Source organism: Jaculus jaculus, chromosome 7 (genome assembly GCF_020740685.1).
Source record: "Jaculus jaculus isolate mJacJac1 chromosome 7, mJacJac1.mat.Y.cur, whole genome shotgun sequence".
NCBI classification, from domain to species: Eukaryota; Metazoa; Chordata; class Mammalia; order Rodentia; family Dipodidae; genus Jaculus; species Jaculus jaculus.
Genome location: NC_059108.1, coordinates 110,044,770 through 110,064,614, shown reverse-complemented (window position 1 = coordinate 110,064,614; position 19,845 = coordinate 110,044,770). Strand labels below are relative to the sequence as shown.

Genomic DNA, 19,845 nt, shown 5'->3' with positions numbered 1-19,845 from the left:
ATAGCACTTCTTAAGCCCCATCATCCTGTGCTCCATGGAAAAGCCAACTTATCTTTAGTAGTAAATACCAAAAAATAAGTTGCTATTTATAGGAACAACTTCTGAATCTTACATATGGGTTAGCATAGTCAGGTTTCTTTGTATAGCAGCTATCCAAATAGATGTGGTCGTGAAAATGTTTTAGGTTCTGTTAAAAATGTTTAACACACACACACACACACACACACACACACACACACGTGTGGACATACATACATAATGTGTTTATTGGAACCTGGAATATCTAGAAAAAATGTTTATGGACTAACATTGGCAGGTTTTTTGTTGTTTTGAGGTAGGGTCTCACTCTAGCTCAGTCTGACCTGGAATTCACTATGGAATCTCAGGCTGGCCTCAAACTCACAACAATCCTCCTACCTCTGCCTCCCAAGTGCTGGGATTTAAGGCATGCACCACCATGATCAGCTCTTAGCAGACTTTTATGAAAGATGGAGAACATGTTACCAACAGGATTTTAATACATTAAATCTGATGCCCTAAGTTATTTAACCTAGGATGACTTGCAAAAACAAACAAACAAACAAAAACAATAGCCAGAAATTCTCAAGCTAGACATGATATCACATGCTTGAAATCTCAGCACTGGGGAGGCTGAGGCAGGAACCAAATTCAAGGCCAACCTGGGCTATATAACATGTTCTGGACCATCCTCAGAAGCACAGGAGACCCTGTCTCAAGAAACAAAATCTGAGCTGGAGAGATGGCTTAGCAGTTAAGGTGCTTGCCAGCAAAGCCAAAGGACCCAGGTTCGATTCCCTAATACCCACATAAAGCCAGATGCACAAGGTGGCACATGCATCTGGAGTTCATTTGCAGTAGCTAGAGGCCCTGGTGCACCCATTCTCTCTCTCTGCCTCTTTCTCTCAAATAAATAAAATATTTTTTGTTCATTTTTATTTATTTATTTGAGAGTGACAGAGAGAGAGGGAGAGAAAGAGACAGATAGAGATTGGGTGCGCCAGGGCTTCTAGCCATTGCAAACAAACTCCAGACGCGTGCGCCCCCTTGTGCATCTGGCTACATGGGTCCTGGGGAATCGAGCCTCGAACTGGGGTCCTTAGGCTTCCCAGGCAAGCACTTAACCACTAAGCTATCTCTCCAGCCCCAATAAAATATTTTTTAAAAAGAAACAAAAACTAGTTTGGAGGACTAGAGAGATGACTCAACAGTTAAGATGCTTGCCTACAAAACCTAAGGACCCAGCTGGGTGTGGTGGTGCACACCTTTAATCCCAGCACTTGGGAGGCAGAGGTAGGAGGATCACCATGAATTCGAGGTCACTCTGAAACTACATAGTGAATTCCAGGTGAGCCTGAGCTACAGTGAGACCCTACCTCAAAAAGCAAACAAACAAAAAACACCTAAGGACCTGGGTTTGATTCCTCATACCCACATAAAGCCAGCTGCACAAACTGGCGTATGCATCAAATTCATTTACAGTAGCTGGAGACCCTGGTGTGCCCATTCTTTCTCCTTCTCCCTAATAAATAAATATATATTTTTTTAGGCTGGAGAAATGGCTTAGTGATTAAGGCATATGCCTGCAAAGCCTAAGGACCCAGGTTTGATTCTCCAGATCCCACATAAGCCAGATGCACATAGTGGCACATGTGTCTGGTGTTCATCTGCAGAGGCTAGAGGCCCTGGCATACCCATTCTCTCTATATATATCTCTCTCCCCCTGCTCCCTCTCTCTCTCTGTCTCAAATACATAAATAAAACGTTTAAAACTATATCTTTAAAAAAATCATTTTTTGACATAGGATCTCATCATGTAGCCCAGACTGGGCTTGAAGTGTTTGCCCTCCAGATTCAGCCCTCAGATGCCAGGATTCTAGACATGTACTGCCATGCTTAGTTTAACCAAAAGTTAATTCAGTTCTTGCCATCAGTGTTTATATTCAGAGTTGAGGTTATAGCCTAGTGATAGATCACTTACATAGAAATAGAAGGGCCTTGGTTCAATCCCAGTACTGCAGTTTTTAAAAAATGGGTCTATATCCAAGATACTAGCTAAGATACTTGTTTTTACTAAAACAGCATTTATTTATAACTGTTGTGATATATAGCTTTAATATGCTGGGTCTTGAAGGTTTTGTAAAATTTGATAAATTGTTCTATATATAACTTTTTCCTTTTGTGTCTTAACAGCTATGAACCTGAGCTGTTTCCTGGCCTTATTTATAGAATGGTAAAACCACGAATTGTGTTGCTTATCTTTGTATCTGGAAAAGTTGTGTTGACAGGTAAGTTCTAAGATTACTGACTGTCCTTCATGAAATTCATTAACTGTGTGTGTGCTTTGTTTTCCTTTAAATAGCTTTTCCACCATTATAAGGTAATTTTGCTATTACAGATTACTGGAAAAATGAAAAATAGAAAGGAATCCATCACCCCAAAATGAGGCTTTTTCCATGCTTTGTTTCATCTTGACATCCTGTCTTTTATTTAATTTATTTATTTATCTTGGTTTTTTGAGGGAGGGTCTCACTCTGGCCCAGGCTGACCTGGAATTCACTATGTAGTCTCAGGGTGGCCTCGAACTCATGGTGATCCTCCTATTTCTGCTTCCCAAGTGCTGGGATTAAAGGCGTACACCACCACGCCCAGGTATCCTGCCTTTTATTAACCATTATAATATATGCAGCTTAACTCACTGGCACAAAGGCTTCATCAAGGTTTCATAATGGCTGCACAGTGTTCTAAGACAGAGATTGGGGACCATTCGGCAAAGGGACAAATAGGACATGCTTAGGTTTGTGACCCATAGAACTGTGTTTGAACTTCTACCATGGAAGGACAGAAGCAGTTATGAGCATCACACAAAGAAATGGGCTTTGAAATGGGCAATCTCATGTAATGTAGACATGTCACATAATAGCGCTCTTTCATTTTCCGTCACTTAAAATTATAAAAGTCATTCTTGGATCACAGGCTAAATTGGCTTTGGCTGTCCTGCCTGCATTTCCTGATTCCGGTTCTGACAGAGTCACTGAATCAAATTTACTCTCCCATTGTCAATGCTCCTACATTCCTGCTCTGCCTGCTACTTGTAAGTGGCACAAACATTTGGCTATTTTTACTTGTGGAAAATGATTAGTACGGATGCTCAGAAATGGAATTTTTATTTAAGGAATGACTATTTTCAAGGTTCTTAGTACAAACTGCCAAATTCTTTTAAAGGGATATACAATACAGCTCTCCTAATCACACAATCCTTCCAACAATGTATCTGAACAACTTTTACCAAAATTTCAGCAGCATTTTAAAAACTACAAAAAAAAAAAAACTTTTTAAATTCTGTAAGTGAAAATGATCTCTGCTTTAGTCCCACTGGTAATCAGAGATAGATAAAAATAGACTTTTCTACATATCCAACAAGTAGTATGTTATTTCTTGTAAGTACTGAGTGCATAATTTGTCCCTTTGCCCACTTAACTTTCACTAGTTTTTCCCTGGAGATTTGTTCACTTCCCAAAAGCTTAATTACTCTTTCCAATATTTATAACTTTTTCCAGTTGAATTTTTTTTCAAGTATTTATGTAAAGTTGGGTTTTTTTTTTCAAATTTGAAGGGAAATGGTTGAGACTTTCCCATGACGTTCAAACTTTTGTTTATTTTTATTTTTACTTTATTTATTTTTGGTTTTTTGAGGTAGGGTCTCACTCCAGTCCAGGCTGACCTGGAATTCACTATGTAATCTCAGGGTGGCCTCAAACTCATGGTGATCCTCCTACCTCTGCTGGCATTAAAGGCATGCACCACCACACCTGGCTTTTTTTTTTTTTTTTTTTTTTTTTTGGTGAGGCAAAGTTTTATTGGGTAAAAAGAAAGAAAAAGAAGAAAGCCGGTGCACCAGGTCTGCATCCCATCAGGGATCTCAGGATGCAGCCCTGAACTGTTCAGAGTGCCAGCTTTTATTGGAAATAACAACATGATGTATGTAGTAAAAACAGGATTGAGAGTTAAACCACAAAATTACATACTGTTAAACAAGGGGGGACTATTAAAAGAAGTCACAAGGTTATATAGGTCACATAGGCAGAACTGAGGCAAGAAACATTCTATGCTATGTAATCACAAAGATATTTAGAAACAAAGAGATACAGGGAGGTCATGGTACATTGCACAGAGGGATCATCCCATTCCTTTCACATTCCATTTCCCATTTCCCCCTCTGATATGACACTAAGTCAAATCCTTGACTTGTGAAGAACAGTGTCTAGGGTGTTTTCATCTAAGGGGGTGTATTGTGTCCACAATACCATGAGTTTAACAGAATCCTATTCTATTCTATTCTATTCTATTCTATTCTATTCTATTCTATTCTATTCTATTCTATTCTATTCTTTCTTTTTGTTTTTTTTTCTTTTGAGGTAGGGTCTCACTCTAGCCCAGGCTGACCTGGAGTTCACTATGTAGTCTCAGGGTGGCCTCAAACTCACAGTGACCCTCCTACCTCTGCCTCCCGAGTGCTGGGATTAAAGGCGTGGGCCACCACGCCCAGCTCTATTCTATTCTTTATCTATCTACTTGGAGCATTACTAATGCAGAGTCCTATGGTAAGGCCTAAGAGCAGCAGTATCAGGGGCCAGCAATAGAAGAGACAAGGGAAGTTAATTGTAGAGACCAACTAATCACAGACTGAAACCAATTACTAGTGGCTTGTCTCTGAAGTTCTCTCTTTGAGATGTTCTCTAACTAAAGCCAGTGTGTTTCAGATCATTCCTGACTGATTGGCATAAAAGCAACAAGTTTTACCTAAAACCATACATAGGCCCCCTTGTTTCATAAAAAGTAAGTCTAATCCTCTTCTATTTTGTACCCTACACTTTCACGGCCATTGGAGTGGTTAGGATGACCTGGTGGGGGCCCTTCCAACATCCCAACCCCAAGGTCGCAGGGCTGAAAGGGATGGGGGCAAACAGGGTGTGTCTGAAAAGCAGCCTTGACTGCCAGAGCAATGGACTCCTGGACTCTCTGTAAGGCTTGGATAGAAAGAAGTCTTTCATTAGTAAAGTCAGGTATCTGTTCAAGACCCATCCGGGACCCGGTGTGGTGGTGCATGCCTTTAATCCCAGCACTGGGAGGCAGAGGTAGAAGGATTGCTGCAAGTTCAAGGCCACCCTGAGACTCCATAGTGAATTCCAGGTCAGCCTGGGCTAGAGTGAGAACCTACCTTGAAAAACCAAAAAAAAAAAAAAATGACACATCTGGGGCAGGATGTGGGGGGTTCCATATATAATTTTAAATGGAGTAATTCCTTCTACATAAGGGGTACACCTGGCCCTTAACAGGGCAAAGGGAAGGAGTCCCACCCATCCTTCGCCAGTCTCTAGGGTTACTTTAGTTAAAGTCTCCTTCAAGGTCTGATTCATCCTTTCTACCTGTCCTGAACTTTTGGGGATGATAGGTGCAATGTAATTTCCAATTAATCCCCAAAATCTTGGTCACTTCCTTAGTGATTTTTGACACAAAGGCAGGCCCATTGTCTGATCTTATCCTGAGGCGCAACCCATAGTGGGGAATTGTCTCCTCTAACAATTTCGCAGTCACTATTTGGGCTGTCTCAGACTTGGTCGGGAAAGCTTCCACCCATCCTGAAAAGGTATCAGCATAAACAAGTAGATATTTATATCCATACTGACCTGGCTTTACCTCTGTGAAGTCAACTTCCCAGTATCTACCTGGCTGTGTTCCCCACTCCCTTGCCTCCATTGGTGGCACCTTACCAGAGGAGGCATTTGTCTGTTGGCAGGCCTGACCCAGGTGGTGATGTCCTTGATTGTGTCGGTACCTGGGAAGAAAAACTTGGCTAGCTTGTTGTTTCCTAAGTGAGTTCCTTCATGTAGCTGCTTAGCCAGTCTCCACCCTAAGGCTTGGGGCAGCATCAGCTGTCCATTCTCCAGCTGGTGCCATCTTTGTGGGGTCTGTTCCTTTATCAGATGAGAGGTGAGCTGTAGGTCCTATTCCTTGTATGTTGGTTGCTCAGGAAGAGTAGGTACTGGAAGGGTGACCAGACAATCTGACGGGTGCTGAGAGGCAGCACTCTTTGCTGCTAGTTCTGCCAGTCCGTTCCCTCTTGCTTCTGTGGTCTCCCCCTTCTGATGACCCAGACAATGGATTATGGCTACTCTAGCAGGCACCCAAAAGGCAGCCAATAAGTGCAAATTTAATTTTTTAAAGAATTTTTAGGACTGGAGAGATAGCTTAGCGGTTAAGCACTTGCCTGTGAAGCCTAAGGACCCTGGTTCGAGGCTCGACTCCCCAGGACCCACGTTAGCCAGATGCACAAGGGGGCGCACACGTCTGGAGTTTGTTTGCAGTGGCTAGAAGCCCTGGTGCGCCCATTCTCTCTCCCCCCCTCCCCCCCGTCTTTCTCTGTGTGTCTGTCGCTCTCAAATAAATAAACAAAAAAAAATTTTTTAAGAATTTTTTAAAAAATTTATTTATTTGCAAGCAGAGAGAGAAGAGAGACACAGAGAGAGAATGGGCTCACCAGGTCCTCTAGCCACTGCAAAGGAACTCCAGATGTATGTGCCCCATATGCACTGGCTTACGTGGGTCCTGGGGAATCGAGCCTGAGTCCTTTGGCTTCGCAGGCAAATGATTTAACTGCTAAGCCATTTGTTCAGCCCTGATTTTTAATTTTTAATGTCTTTATCTTCTGCTGTTAATAGCCCTCACTCAAAGTAGATGGCCCCATGTGCATTTGGTATAAGTTTCAAATCATAATAGTAAAGGAATATCATTTACAGAAAATTTGAAAGATTTACAAATATACTTACTTACTTTAAACTTTGCAGTAAATACACAGAATAGGAAAAACTTAAAATTTCTTCATCTTTTTAAATTTTATTTTTACTTATTTGTTTGAGAGGGGAGAGGAGGAGAGAGAGAATGAATGGGTGCACCAGGGCCCCCAGACCCTACAAATGAACTCCTGATACATGTGCCACCTTGTGCATCTGGCTTACATGGGTCCTGGGGAATCAAACCCGGGTCCTTCAGCTTTGCAGGCAAGTGCCTTAACTGCTAAGCCATCTCTCCAGCCCCAAATTTCTTCATTCTTAAGGTTCATGTAAAAAATTTATTTATGGCCTGGAGAGATGGCTTAGCGTTTAAGCGCTTGCCTGTGAAGCCTAAGGACCCCGGTTCGAGGCTCAGTTCCCCAGGTCCCACGTTAGCCAGATGCACAAGGGGGCGCACGTGTCTGGAGTTCGTTTGCAGAGGCTGGAAGCCCTGGCGCGCCCATTCTCTCTCTCCCTCTATCTGTCTTTCTCTCTGTGTCTGTCACTCTCAAATAAATAAATAAATAAATAAAATTTTAAAAATTTATTTATAAAAAAATAAAAATTTATTATAGAAAGTGGCAGATAGAGAAAGAAAGACAATGGGCACATCAGGGCCTCCAGCCACTGCAAACAAACTCCAGAAACACGGGCCACATTGGGTATCTGGCTTACATGGGTACTGGGGAATTGATCCTGGGTGCTTAGGCTTTGCAGGCAAGTACCTTTACTGCTAGGCCATCTCTCCAGCCCAAAACTTCTTCATTATTAAAAAGGTGTGGATCATACCCTTTGTGGGGGAGATGAAGTATATTTGTGTGTGTGTGTGTATGTGTGTGTGTGTGTGTATGGACATGTCAGAGCATCTAGCCACTGCAAACGAACTCCATATGCATGTGTCACTTAGTGTATCTGGCTTTACATGGGTTCTGGGGAGTGGAAGCCAGGTCCTTAGGCTTTGTGGGCAAGCATCATAACTGCTGAGCCATCTCTCCAGCCCCAGAGATGAAGGTTTTATTTGTTTGTTTGTTTTTATTTTTCCAGGTTGGTTTTTGCTCTAGCCCAGGCTGACCTGGAATTAAACATGTAGGCTCAGGCTGGCCTCCAACTCACAGCAATCCTCCTATCTGCTTCCCCAGTGCTGAGATTAAAGGCATGCGCCACCACGCCCAGCTGAGATGAAGTTATTTTTAATTGAAATTTAAATGCTTCCATCACAAAAGTAAAAGTCAAGTTGTGATTTAGAAGCTATGGTGATGGATGATCATCCACTGGGGTTTTTAACCTGTTTATCCCCACACTGTCTCACACCATTTTGCCTGTGGCTAAGTGGTTCAGGTTAGTTTTGCCTCACTTTACAGACAGATGTTACTCCTTTATCTTAGGTACCTAGACTCATCTTACCTCCAGAGGGTTTAAAAGTTCACAGGCCTGGGCTAGAGAAATGGCTTAGCATTTAAAGTGTTTGCCTGCAAAGCCAAAGGACCCAGGGTCAATTCCCCAGTACCCATGTAAGCCAGATGCATAAGGGGCACATGTGTCTGGAGTTCGTTTGCAGTGGCTGGAGGCCCTGCATGCCCATTCTCTGTCTGTCTCTCTTTTCCCTCTCTCTCTCCCCCTCTATTTGCAAATAAATAAATAAATAAATTTTTAAAAATTCACAGGCCCAAACACCCAAAAAAAAAAAAAAAATTCACAGGCCCAATTTGGAACACATAAACACCTTAGCAAAGGAACCAATAAGGACCTCTTTCAGCTGTGTCTCTAGACAGAAGTTGGGGTGCTTGAGTAAGGGGTGTCTAGTATAGTACAAGAAGCCCACACATGGCCTTCAGCGCCATGGGCAGGCCAGTACTCTGCAGAGGTGTTTTGAAAGCAAGGTCCCCCCAACAGCAACAAATATCTTTTGCCTAGAAAATGGTCAAGAGTTGAAGTTAAAAATTCACTTTGAAGAAGCTGGGCATGGTGGCACACGCCTTTGATCCCAGCACTCAGGAGGCAGAGGTAGGAGGATCACCATGAGTTCGAGGCCACCCTGAGACTACATAGTGAATTCCAGGTCAGCCTGGGATAGAATGAGATCCCACTTTGGAAAACCAAAACAAATAAATAAATAAATAGTGTAATAATGGACTCCATTCTTTAGGTATAAAGTACAGAACACCAATGTGCTTAGTGTACATGTGGCTACCTAAAACCATTGTGGCTGGACATGTAATCCCAGTACTCAGGAGGCTGAGGCAGGTGGATTGCCATGAATTTGAGAGAGAAGAAGAGGGAGGAGGAAGAAGAGGGATCATGGAACTGTGTACCGAAGTCTTTCAAGTAAATTCTTTCAAAGTAAAACTGTCTCCCTCCTTTGAGGGACCAAAGCTATAGCTACTATGTCAAGGCTCTATCTGAAGGTTTGAACTGATTTCATGTGAGCAGAGGACAGAAGCCCTGTTTCCCTTCTCAGTCACAGTCCCTGACAGTCGACAAGGGCCTGGGCTGAGCTTACACTGTCTCCCAGGTGTCGGGCTATTGTCTGTGGCTGTTGTCACATTGAGGATGCATGTTTTTCCTCTAGCCACAGTAAGATTGACAGCCTCCCTAGGTTCGGCTGGCACAATCTAAGTAAAAGCAAATATTTTATCTTTTTCTTCAAAGATCAGGCATAATTATATGCTTATATGCTGGACACTAGAGACCAAGTTCTGTGATAAGTACCAGTTTGGGTACTTATTATTTGGTACTTATTATTTGGGTACCAGTTAGTTCTGAGAGATTGCACGTTATACCTATTTTCTCACTTGTAAAGTGGGGGCAATGGTGTCATCCAGAACCTTAACAATGCTAGATGGCTACATGTGCTGCAGAGTAAAGGGACATAAGTAGTCTGGCCTCAAACCTCTATCTTCTTCTTGTCCCGTCCCCAGCTCTTTAGTCTGCGACAACACTGGTGTGCTTTACCACAACACCTCCTTCCCGATGTCCTTGTTAGCTGAAGGAATGATCAATAATTCTCTGGAGAATGAGCAGGTGTGTTGGCCAAGAGGATGGACTCTGGAGATCAGACTTCTAATGGGGTAGAATGTACTGACCATGTGACTTTGAGTAACCAAAGTTCTCCACTTTGGTTTTCATATATGTAAAATACAAGTTACCATAGAAACTACTCACTAAGTATCATGACACAGGAAACAGTGCCTGGCACATGGACATTAACATCTCAGAGAAAACCCTCTTTCCTGGCTGTTCCCCTATGCTTAAAAAAGACTGGAACTGGGCTGGAGAGATGGCTTAGCGGTTAAGCGCTTGCCTGTGAAACCTAAGGACCCCAGTTCGAGGCTTGATTCCCCAGGTCCCATGTTAGCCAGATACACAAGGGGGCGCATGTGTCTGGAGTTTATTTGCAGAGACTGGAAGCCCTGCCATACCCATTCTCTCTCTCACTCTCTGCCTCTTTCTTTCTCTGTCTGTCACTGTCAAATATAAATAAAAATAAAAAAATTAAAAACAAAAAAGACTGGAACTAGGGGTTGGAGAGATGGCTCAGCAGTTAAGGCACTTGCTTGCCCACAAAGCCTAATGACTTAGCTTCTATTCTCCAGTACCCATGTAAAGCCAGAGTCACAGAGTGGCATAAGCTTCTGGAGTTTCTCTGCAGTGGCTGGAGGCCCTTGTACCCCCATTCTCATTCTCTGTTTCTCTCTCTGCTTGCAAATAAATAAAAATATAAATATTTAGGGCTGGGAAAATGGCTTAGCAGTTAAGGCACTTGCCTACAAAGCCAAAGGACCCAGGTTCAATTTCCCAGGACCCACATAAGCCAGATGCACAAGGTGGTATATGTGTCTGGAGTTCGTTTACAGCAGCTGGAGGCCCTGGTGTGCACTTACTTTCCCTCTTTCTTTCTTTCTTTCTTTCTTTCTTTCTTTCTTTCTTTCTTTCTTTCTTTCTTTCTTTCTTTCTCTATCTGCACTGGCCTGCCCTCCCTCCCTCCCTCCCTCCCTCTCTCCCCCCCCCCCCTCTCTCTCTCTCAAATAAATAAAGAAATATTTTCAAAAGACAGACTGGAACTTGGCCATGAGGCCTTGCCCTGAGGATAGGAAAATGAACTGTAAGGAGGACTTAATTGCTTTGTGTTTAATGATTTTCCTCCAAAACAAAGGACTAAGAAACTAGGTCATTGTTACTGAGGACACCTCTCACTCAGCTCAGCATCAGTGGCTGTTGGAAATGAGCAGGTCAGAGGGCAGCAGGAAAATGGCTAGGCTGCAGGCCAGAAAGAGAATGGAACATCCTTGTCAATCAAAGTTGGACACCTCCCCACCATGAATAGAAAATTAGTATATCCTGTAAAATGAATTCCTTGAGGGGTTTGTTTATTTAAATGTGTGAGATTTAGACCTATGTGCACACAACTGTGATGTAATTTGGGGAAAACAAGCTGTGGTATACTTAGGACTTGTGGTAAGACTAGGATTGGCCAGTGTAAGTTGCTGTAGTACAGTGTGGGTGCCAGGGATGCAATGCCCCATCTGGCAGGAGTCCAGTCCTGGAGAAGACAGAGAACCAAGTTGCACAGCACTGGCTCCTACAGAACCAAATGATGTCATATGGCATTGGGCCAGCCATCCCTGAAATCGGTAACCCTGAAATCTGTTCCTGAAGTACAAAGGACAAGAACATGAATTAGATTTTTTAAATTATTTTTTTAAAGAGATAGAGAGAAGGAGTGGGCATGTCAGGGCCTCCAGCCACTGCAAATGAACTCCAGATATGCACGCCACCTTGTGCATCTGACTTACATGGGTCCTGGAGAACCGAGACTGGGTCCTTTGGCTTTGCAGGCAAGTGCCTTAACTGCTAAGCCATCTCTCTAGCCCCATGACTTACATTTCATTTGTTTGTTTGTTTTTCAAGGTAGGGTTTCACTGTAGCTCAGGCTGACCTGGGATTTGCTATGTCATCTCAGGGTGATCCTCCTACCTCTGCCTCCCGAGTGCTGGAATTAAAGGCGTGCACCACCACACCTGCCTTTTTTTGTTTTTTTGTTTTTTTTGAAGTAGGGTCTCACTCTAGCCCAGCCTGACATGGATTTCATTCTGTAGTCTCAGGGTGGCCTTAAACTCAGGGTGATCTTCCTACCTCTGCCTCCCAAGTGCTGGGATTAAAGGCATGTGCCACAATGCCCAGCTTGATTTAGATTTTTTTTCCTTTTTATTGATAGTTTTCATACTTACAGTCAAACCATTATTCCCTGTCCTCTCTACTTTCCCCTTCCCAATCTTCACTCCATCATATCCTCTCCCTCTCTCTGTTATTCTCTTTTATTTTGATGTCATCATCTTTTCCTCCTGTTATGAGGGTCTTGTGAAGATAGTGCTAGGCACTGTGAGGTCATGGATATCAAGGCCAATTTCTGTGTGGTCGATTGCATTGTAAGGAGTCCTACCCTTCTTTCAGCTCTTACATTCTTTCTGCCACCTCTTCTGCAATGGACCCTGAGCCTTGGGAGGTGTGATAGGGATGTTTTGGTGCTGAGCATTCTTCTGTCATGTCTTCTCAGCACTCTGGTGCCTTTGGGTCATCCCACTGGTCACCGTCATCTGAAAAGAGAAGCTTCTCTAACCAAAAGTGACAGTAGCATTAATATATGGGTATGAACATTAAGTAAAGTGTTTACAGTGCAGTTTAGTGAGTACAATATATGCATTTAGCCAGACAAGAGCAGGCATTACTCCTAATGCTCATGACCTCCCCACCACAGGCTTTTTGTTAGGTTTTCAGTACCAGGCATGTATTCCCTCCCATCGAGTGGGTCTCTAGTCCAGTTAGAGAGCAGTTGGCTTCCTCCATAACAGACATGCCACTATTGCACCGTTCAGTCATTTGGCCTGGCTGGCCAAACTTAAGGCATGATGGCTTTTACCTCCCATAAGGCACATGCAGTGCAGCTTTTTCCAGCTTTCTGTTGGCTGGTCTACCCAGAGAAGGTTTTTAGCTTAGTCCCAGTTTGATTTCTTGGCAACCTTGCAGCCCAGGCAAGTGGAGTCTTCAGCAATAGGGTCTTATCTGTTCCTGATGGGAAATCAAGAGCCTTGGCAAAAGTCTGTAATGTTTTGGGGGCCTCAGGGACCTCCCTGGCCAACAACTCACTGGAAGGTCTCCCATCTCTGGCACTGAAATTTTTCTAATAACAGTCTATGGCTTCTGGGTGTGCTATTATCCAAAAAGTAGGTTATCATGTGGCTTATTTACACTATCTTGAATTTTGATTACCCCTCTCCCCCACTCCCCTTTTACTCAATCTTTTCCTCTGACTTCACTGAGGCTATTCCACTAGCAGTAATCTGGTACATATACACAGTACCATCCCCTAAGTCCACCCCTCTCCTCCCTCCCTGATCGCCCTTTTCTAGCTTACTGGCCTCTTCTACCAATTTTTACTCCAACTCGCACACAAGTCTGAACATTTGCAACTAGGATCCATGTATGAGATAAAACATGCGGTGTTTGGCGTTCTGGGGGCCTGGGTTACCTCACTTAGTATGATCCATTCCAGATCTATCCACTTCCCTGAAAATTTCATAATTTCATTTTTCCTTACCACTGAATAGAACTCCATTGTGTAAATGTACCACATCTTTATTATCCATTCATCTGTGGAGGGACCATCTAGGCTGGTTCCATTTCTTAGCATGTTTTTGAAGTTCACTCATGTTACAGCCTGTGTCCATTTTTCACTCATTTTTGTGGCTGAATAATACAATCATTATCCTTTTTTTGTTTTGTTTTGTTTTTGTTTTCAAGGTAGGGTCTCACTGTGGTCCAGGCTCACCTGGAATTAACTCTGTTGTCTCAGGGTGGCCTTGAACTCATGGCGATCCTCCTACCTCTGCCTCCCGAGTGCTGGGATTAAAGGCATGCATCATCACACATATATAAAGTACCAGTCCATTATGTTCAGTGCACTTTTTAAAAAAAATTATTTATTTGAGAGAGAGAGAGAGAGAGAGAGAAGAGAGAGAGAAAAAAAATTGGCGCACTGGGGCCTGTAGCCACTGCAAATGAACTCCAGACACATGTACCACCATGTGCATCTGGTTTATGTGAGTACTAGGGACTCAAACCTGGGTCCTTAGGCCTCACAGGCAAGAGCCTTAACTGCTAAACCCTCTCTCCAGCAACCCCCCTTTTTAAATTTATTTATGGGCTGGAGGAATGGCTTGGTGGTTAAGCATTTGCCTGCAAAGCCAAAGGACCCAAGTTCAATTCTCCAGGACCCACATTAGCCAGATGCACAAGGGGGTGCATGCATCTGGAGTTTGTCTGCAGTGGCTGGAGGCCCTGGCAAGTCCATTCTCTCATTCTCTCTCCCTCTTTCTCTGTCAAATAAATAAATAAATAAGATTTATTTATTTATTTTGGTTTTTCAGGGTAGAGTTTCACTCTAGTTCAGACTGACCTGGAATTCACTATGTAGTCTCAGGGCGGCCTCAAACTCATGGTGATCCTCCCACCTCTGCCTCCTGAGTGCTGCGATTAAAGGCATGCGTCATCACGCCCATCTCAATAAATAAAATTTATTTATGCCTTGTTTACTTTTAGGGTGGAGAGAGTGGAGTGGTGGTTGGTGGTGAAAGGTGAATAGAGACTGATATTCCTCGTGGGTAGACATTTTCAAGGGTAGCATGTCTAATTAACCTTTTTTCAATATTAGTAAGGTTGTTTGTTTGTTTTTTGTTTTTTTGAGGTAGGGTCTTACTCTGGCCCAGGCTGACCTGGAATTCACTATGTTGTCTCAGGGTGGCCTCGAACTCATGGTGATCCTCCTACCTGTGCCTCCCGAGTGCTGGGTTTAAGGGCGTGCGCCATCACACCGGGCTTAATAAGTTGTGTTTTTATTAATTTAAACTCTTTATTGACAACCTCCATAAAGATACAAAATGTACTTTGTCCCCCTCCTCTATGCACCCTGCACTGAACTCCTTCTTTTTAACTGGTCCGTCTTCTACTTTGATGACATCACTATTTTGCCTTCATGTTATGTTAGTGTCCTGTGTAGGTAGTGACTAATTCATGTTTTTATCTCAGGCAGTTATGTCATAATTAAAGATCCCCTGAAACCTATGACTCTAAGGCTGGCAATGGTACAATTTTTCCCTCTAATCCCTTCTCATATGTTAAGAGTGAAAGCTCCACTTTTCCCCAATCTAATCATAGCAAAATAAGATATTAACTATCGATAAATGGATCAAAGGAAGTCCTTTTTTAATTTTATTATTTATTTATTTGAGAGCAACAGACAGAGAGAGAAAGGCAGAGAGAGAGAGAGAGAATGGGCGCACCAGGGCCTCCAGCCACTGCAAACGAACTCCAGATGAATGCACCACCTTGTGCATCTGGCTAACGTGGGTCCTGGAGAATCGAGCCTCGAACTGGGGTCCTTAGGCTTCACAGGCAAGGGCTTAACCGCTAAGCCATCTCTCCAGCCCTCAAAGGAAGTCTTTTTGCTGGTGACTTAGTGTCACAGGCACTGATGAAGTCACTCTTGGGGCTTGTTGTGGTGTAGTCAGAGGACACTCCATCCACACTTCCATTGGGCACTGTGTGTGGCGTAGTCAGAGGACACTCCATCCACACTTCCATTGGGCACTGTGTGTGGCGTAGTCAGAGGACACTCCATCCACACTTCCATTGGGCACTGTGTGTGGCGTAGTCAGACGACACTCCATCCACACTTCCATTGGGCACTGTGTGTGGCGTAGTCAGACGACACTCCATCCACACTTCCATTGGGCACTGTGTGTGGCGTAGTCAGAGGACACTCCATCCACACTTCCATTGGGCACTGTGTGTGGCGTAGTCAGACGACACTCCATCCACACTTCCATTGGGCACTGTGTGTGGTGCAGACGACACTCCATCCATACTTCTGTTGGACACTGTGTGGCTGAAGACAACACCACAAAGTGGAAATGTACCACACTGTGCTCTAGGGCACGTGTCCTGTAAGACTAGGAGATGGTCTCCCAGCTCCTTTTTCAACAACATTTTTATTTATTTTCAAGGAGAAGGGGAAAGGGAGAAGAGGGAAAAAGAGAATGCACATTCCAAGGCTTCTTGCTGCTGCAAATGAACTCCTGATGCATGCACTACTTAGTGCATCTGACTTTATGTGGGTACTGGGGAATTAAACCTGGGCTGTCAAGCTTTGCAAGCAAGTGCATTAACCACTAAGAAATCTCTCCAGCCCAAGTCCCCGATTCTTTACTGAAGAGAAATGCCACTTCTCAGGTAAAGGTAAAGAGATGTCATCATATTAAAGCTACCAGAAAACCAGACATGGTGGCACATACCTATAATCCTAGCTTTCAGGAGGCAGAGGCAGAGGGGGCATGAGTTTGAGGCTAACCTAAACGACTTAGTGAAGCCCTGTCTCCAAAAAAAAAATTAAACAATAAATGAACATGGCATAACATTATACTTTGGGCTAGAGAGAGGACTCAGTAGTTAAAGGCACTTACTTACATAGCCAAATGGCCTGGGTTGGATTCCCCAGAACCCACATAAAGCCAGATGCACAAAGTGGTGCATGCATCTGGAGTTTGTTTGCAGTGGCAGGAGGCCCTGCCATGTCCATACTCAATCTGTCTCTCAAATAAAAACATCAAAAAATTTTAGTGGCAATTTTGGTATGTTTTTGTTAAAGATTATATAAACTTGGATTTCCTTATAGGTGCCAAAGAACGTGCTGAGATCTATGAAGCATTTGAAAATATCTATCCTATTCTAAAAGGTTTTAAAAAAGCCTAAGTATGTTATTCAACCTCTCGGTGTTCTACTGGTTTGGATATGAGCATAAGCCCAGCAGAGAAAGAGCTGAGTTCTTCTATCTGTAATTATGCATGTCAAGCATGCTTTGACTTGTTACAGGGTGATTCTATGTGAATAACCTAGGAAATGGGGAAAATCACTTACTTAAAAGTGTGTTTGTTTGTTTTTTAAATGGAGCAAGTTAACTGATTTCAGAATTTGAGAGATTTCACTCATGGTTAGAATGAGAAACATTGGTTAAAAGCTAATGTCTGCTTGTTAAATATGTAACACATTAATATGTGTTCTTGGAAAATAGCAATATGTAGAAATTTCAGATAAGTGTGTAAACTAGATACTATCTATAGTATCACACCTGGTACTGTAGAAATTCATGCCTTTTTTTTTCTCCCTTTAAAGTATTGAAGAGACAATACTGACCATTAGGTAACAGACACTGTGAAGGTTGCTGTAGTAATGCCAATGCAATGTCTGAAACCTTAAAAAAATAAAAATCCTTTCATCTGAAATAACCAGAGAAAATTATTTATCACTTAAAAATAAATCTTAGGGGGCTGGGGAAATAACATAATGGTTAAAGGTGCTTGCTTGCAAGCCGGATGTCGTGGCACAGGCCTTTAATCCCAGGCAGAGGTAGGAGGATTGCAGTGAGTTCATGGCCACCCTGAGACAACATAGTGAATTCCAGGTCAACCTGGGCTAGAGTGAGACCCTACCTTGAAAAAAACAAAAAAAGTTTACTGGCCTGGGTTCGATTCCCCAGTACCCATGTAAAGCTGCATGCACAGTGGCACATGTACCTGGAGTTCAAGGCCCTAGCATACCCATTCTCATTCTCTCTCTCAAATCACTTAAAAAAATAAGTCTTAACACTTTTAGGAGTCAGCTGGGTATCTGGTGGTTTATGCCTTTAATCCCAACGCTGAAGAGGCTGAAGTATGAAGATTGTCCTGAGTTCAAAACCAGCTTGGGCAAGAGACCCTGCATCATAAAAAACAAAAAGCCTTTTCAGGAACCATTCAGGTTTGGAAACTAACAGGGAAATATTGGCCTTTTGATCACTCTTGTAATCCCCTATGTGACTGTATTTAAACAGAGGGTGAAGGGTCAATGGGCTCAGAAGAAAGATCTCACTAGATTGTAGTCACTAGATTGGATAAAATGGATAACAGGGATGGAAAATTTTCCAGCGAGGGAGGAGGATAGAGTGGCCCATGGCAAATGACCCTGTCCTTTGCCAAGTTACACTTTGGTTTTGAAGCAGAGGAACATTACCTGCAACACCACCTCTGAGTCCTAGGGTGGACTTGGGGAAGTCCCAGCTGGAGAGACATCAAGGCCATCACAGCATGATCTGACCTACAGTCCCACTTCTTTTTGCCCCTCTATGACTTTGACTTGGGCATTTATTTATTTATTTTTGAGATAGGATCTTGCTTGAGCCCATGCTGACCTGGAATTCACTCTGTAGTCCCAGGGTAGCCTCAAATTCATGACAATCCTCCTACCTCTGTCTCTCAAGTGCTGGGATTAAAGGCATGTGCCACCATGCCCAGTTTGACTTGGGCATTTAATCACTAATTACTCTGATATAAATCTCACCCACCCCCTTACCCGACCAGAAAGAAACTTAAAGGAAATTCTAGTCATCTACCTAGTTCAAATTCTCTTAGAATGTGGCTTAGGGTAGGAAGGGCCCTGGCCAGTTTATTAAAATTCAGTTTCTTGCCAGGTATGGTGGCACACACCTGTACTCCCAGCACTCAGGAGGCAAAGGTAGGAGGATGCCGTGAATTCGAGGCCACCCTGGGACTACAGAGTGAATTCCAGGTCAGCCTTGAGAAACAAAACAACAACAACAACAACAAAATTCAGTTCCTTAGGCTTGAGAGATGACTTCGCAGTTAAGGGGCTTGCCTAAGCCTAAAGACTCAAGTTTGACGCTCCAGGTCCCACTTAAGGTAGGTGGCACATGCGCACAAGGTGGCCGATGCTTCTGGAGTTTGTGTGACTAGAGACCCTTGCTTGCCAATTCATTCTTTCTCTCTAAGTAAGAGGGGGGGAAAAAGCCAGTCTTGGGCTGGAGAGATGGCTTAGCGGTTAAGGCACTTGCCTGTGAACCCTAAGCACTCAAAGTCCACTCTCCAGGTCTCAAGTAGACCAGACATACAAGGTGAAGTAAGGTTGCACATGCGCACAGGGTGGTCCACGTCTGTCTGCAGTGCCTGGAGGCCCTGGAGTGCCAATTCTCTCTCTCTCTCATTAAAACAAGTCAGGCATGGTGGCGAGGCCTTTAATCCCAGCACTCGGGAGGCAGAGGTGGGAGGACTGCTGTGAGTTCGAGGCCACCCAGAGACTACCGAGTGAATTCCAGGTCAGCCTGGGCTACAGTGAGATCCTATCTCGAAAAACAAAAAAAAAAAAAAACCAACAACAACAACAAAAGAAAAAGCCAATCTGTTGGGCTTGCCTTAAAGTTTCTCACTGGGTTGGTGGACACACCTGTACTGTAATCCCAACACTCAGGAGATTGTAGCAATATTAGGAATTTGAGGCCAGCATAGGCTAGACGAAAGTAACCAAAAAAGAAAAATCTTTCATAAAGATACAACGTCGACTTGAACATTGTTCTACTAAAGTGTTAAGATTGCCTAGTGGAACATGTTTAACCCTCTTGAGGTTATATAGACACTGCAATTGTGTTCATTAAACATGAGAAAACCACAGCTATTAAGTGGAGGGATGAGCCCACTTCAAACTAGTTCAGAGGTCCATTTCCCCACCCAACTTTGTTTCCTGTAGTCTTAAAAAAATTTTTTTTAATTTATTTACTTGAGATAAGAATGCACCATGGGCTGGAGAGATGGCTTAGCGGTTAAGCGCTTGCCTGTGAAGCCTAAGGACCCTGGTTCGAGGCTCAGTTCCCCAGGTCCCACGTTAGCCAGATGCACAAGGGGGCGCACGCATCTGGAGTTCGTTTGCAGAGGCTGGAAGCCCTGGCGCGCCCATTCTCTCTCTCTCCCTCTATCTGTCTTTCTCTCTGTGTCTGTTGCTCTCAAATAATTAAATAAATAAATAATTAAAAAAAAAAATTTTAAAAAAGAATGCACCAGAGCCTTCAGCCGCTGCAAACGAACTCCAGATGCATGCACCACCTTGTGCATCTGGC

At 43.3% G+C, this 19,845-nt stretch overlaps 1 protein-coding gene across 1 annotated transcript in view; it reads left to right on the top strand.

Moving 5' to 3' along the window:
* Nucleotides 1-16,655, top strand: part of Tbpl2 (TATA-box binding protein like 2) — a 40,688-nt gene extending 24,033 nt beyond the window's left edge. Inside the window, exons 6-7 of the mRNA XM_004649211.1 lie at nucleotides 2,212-2,306; nucleotides 16,579-16,655. Of these exons, the coding sequence (XP_004649268.1) occupies nucleotides 2,212-2,306; nucleotides 16,579-16,655 (172 nt within the window). The remainder of the gene's footprint in view (nucleotides 1-2,211; nucleotides 2,307-16,578) is intronic.
* Nucleotides 16,656-19,845: the final 3,190 nt, after the last annotated feature.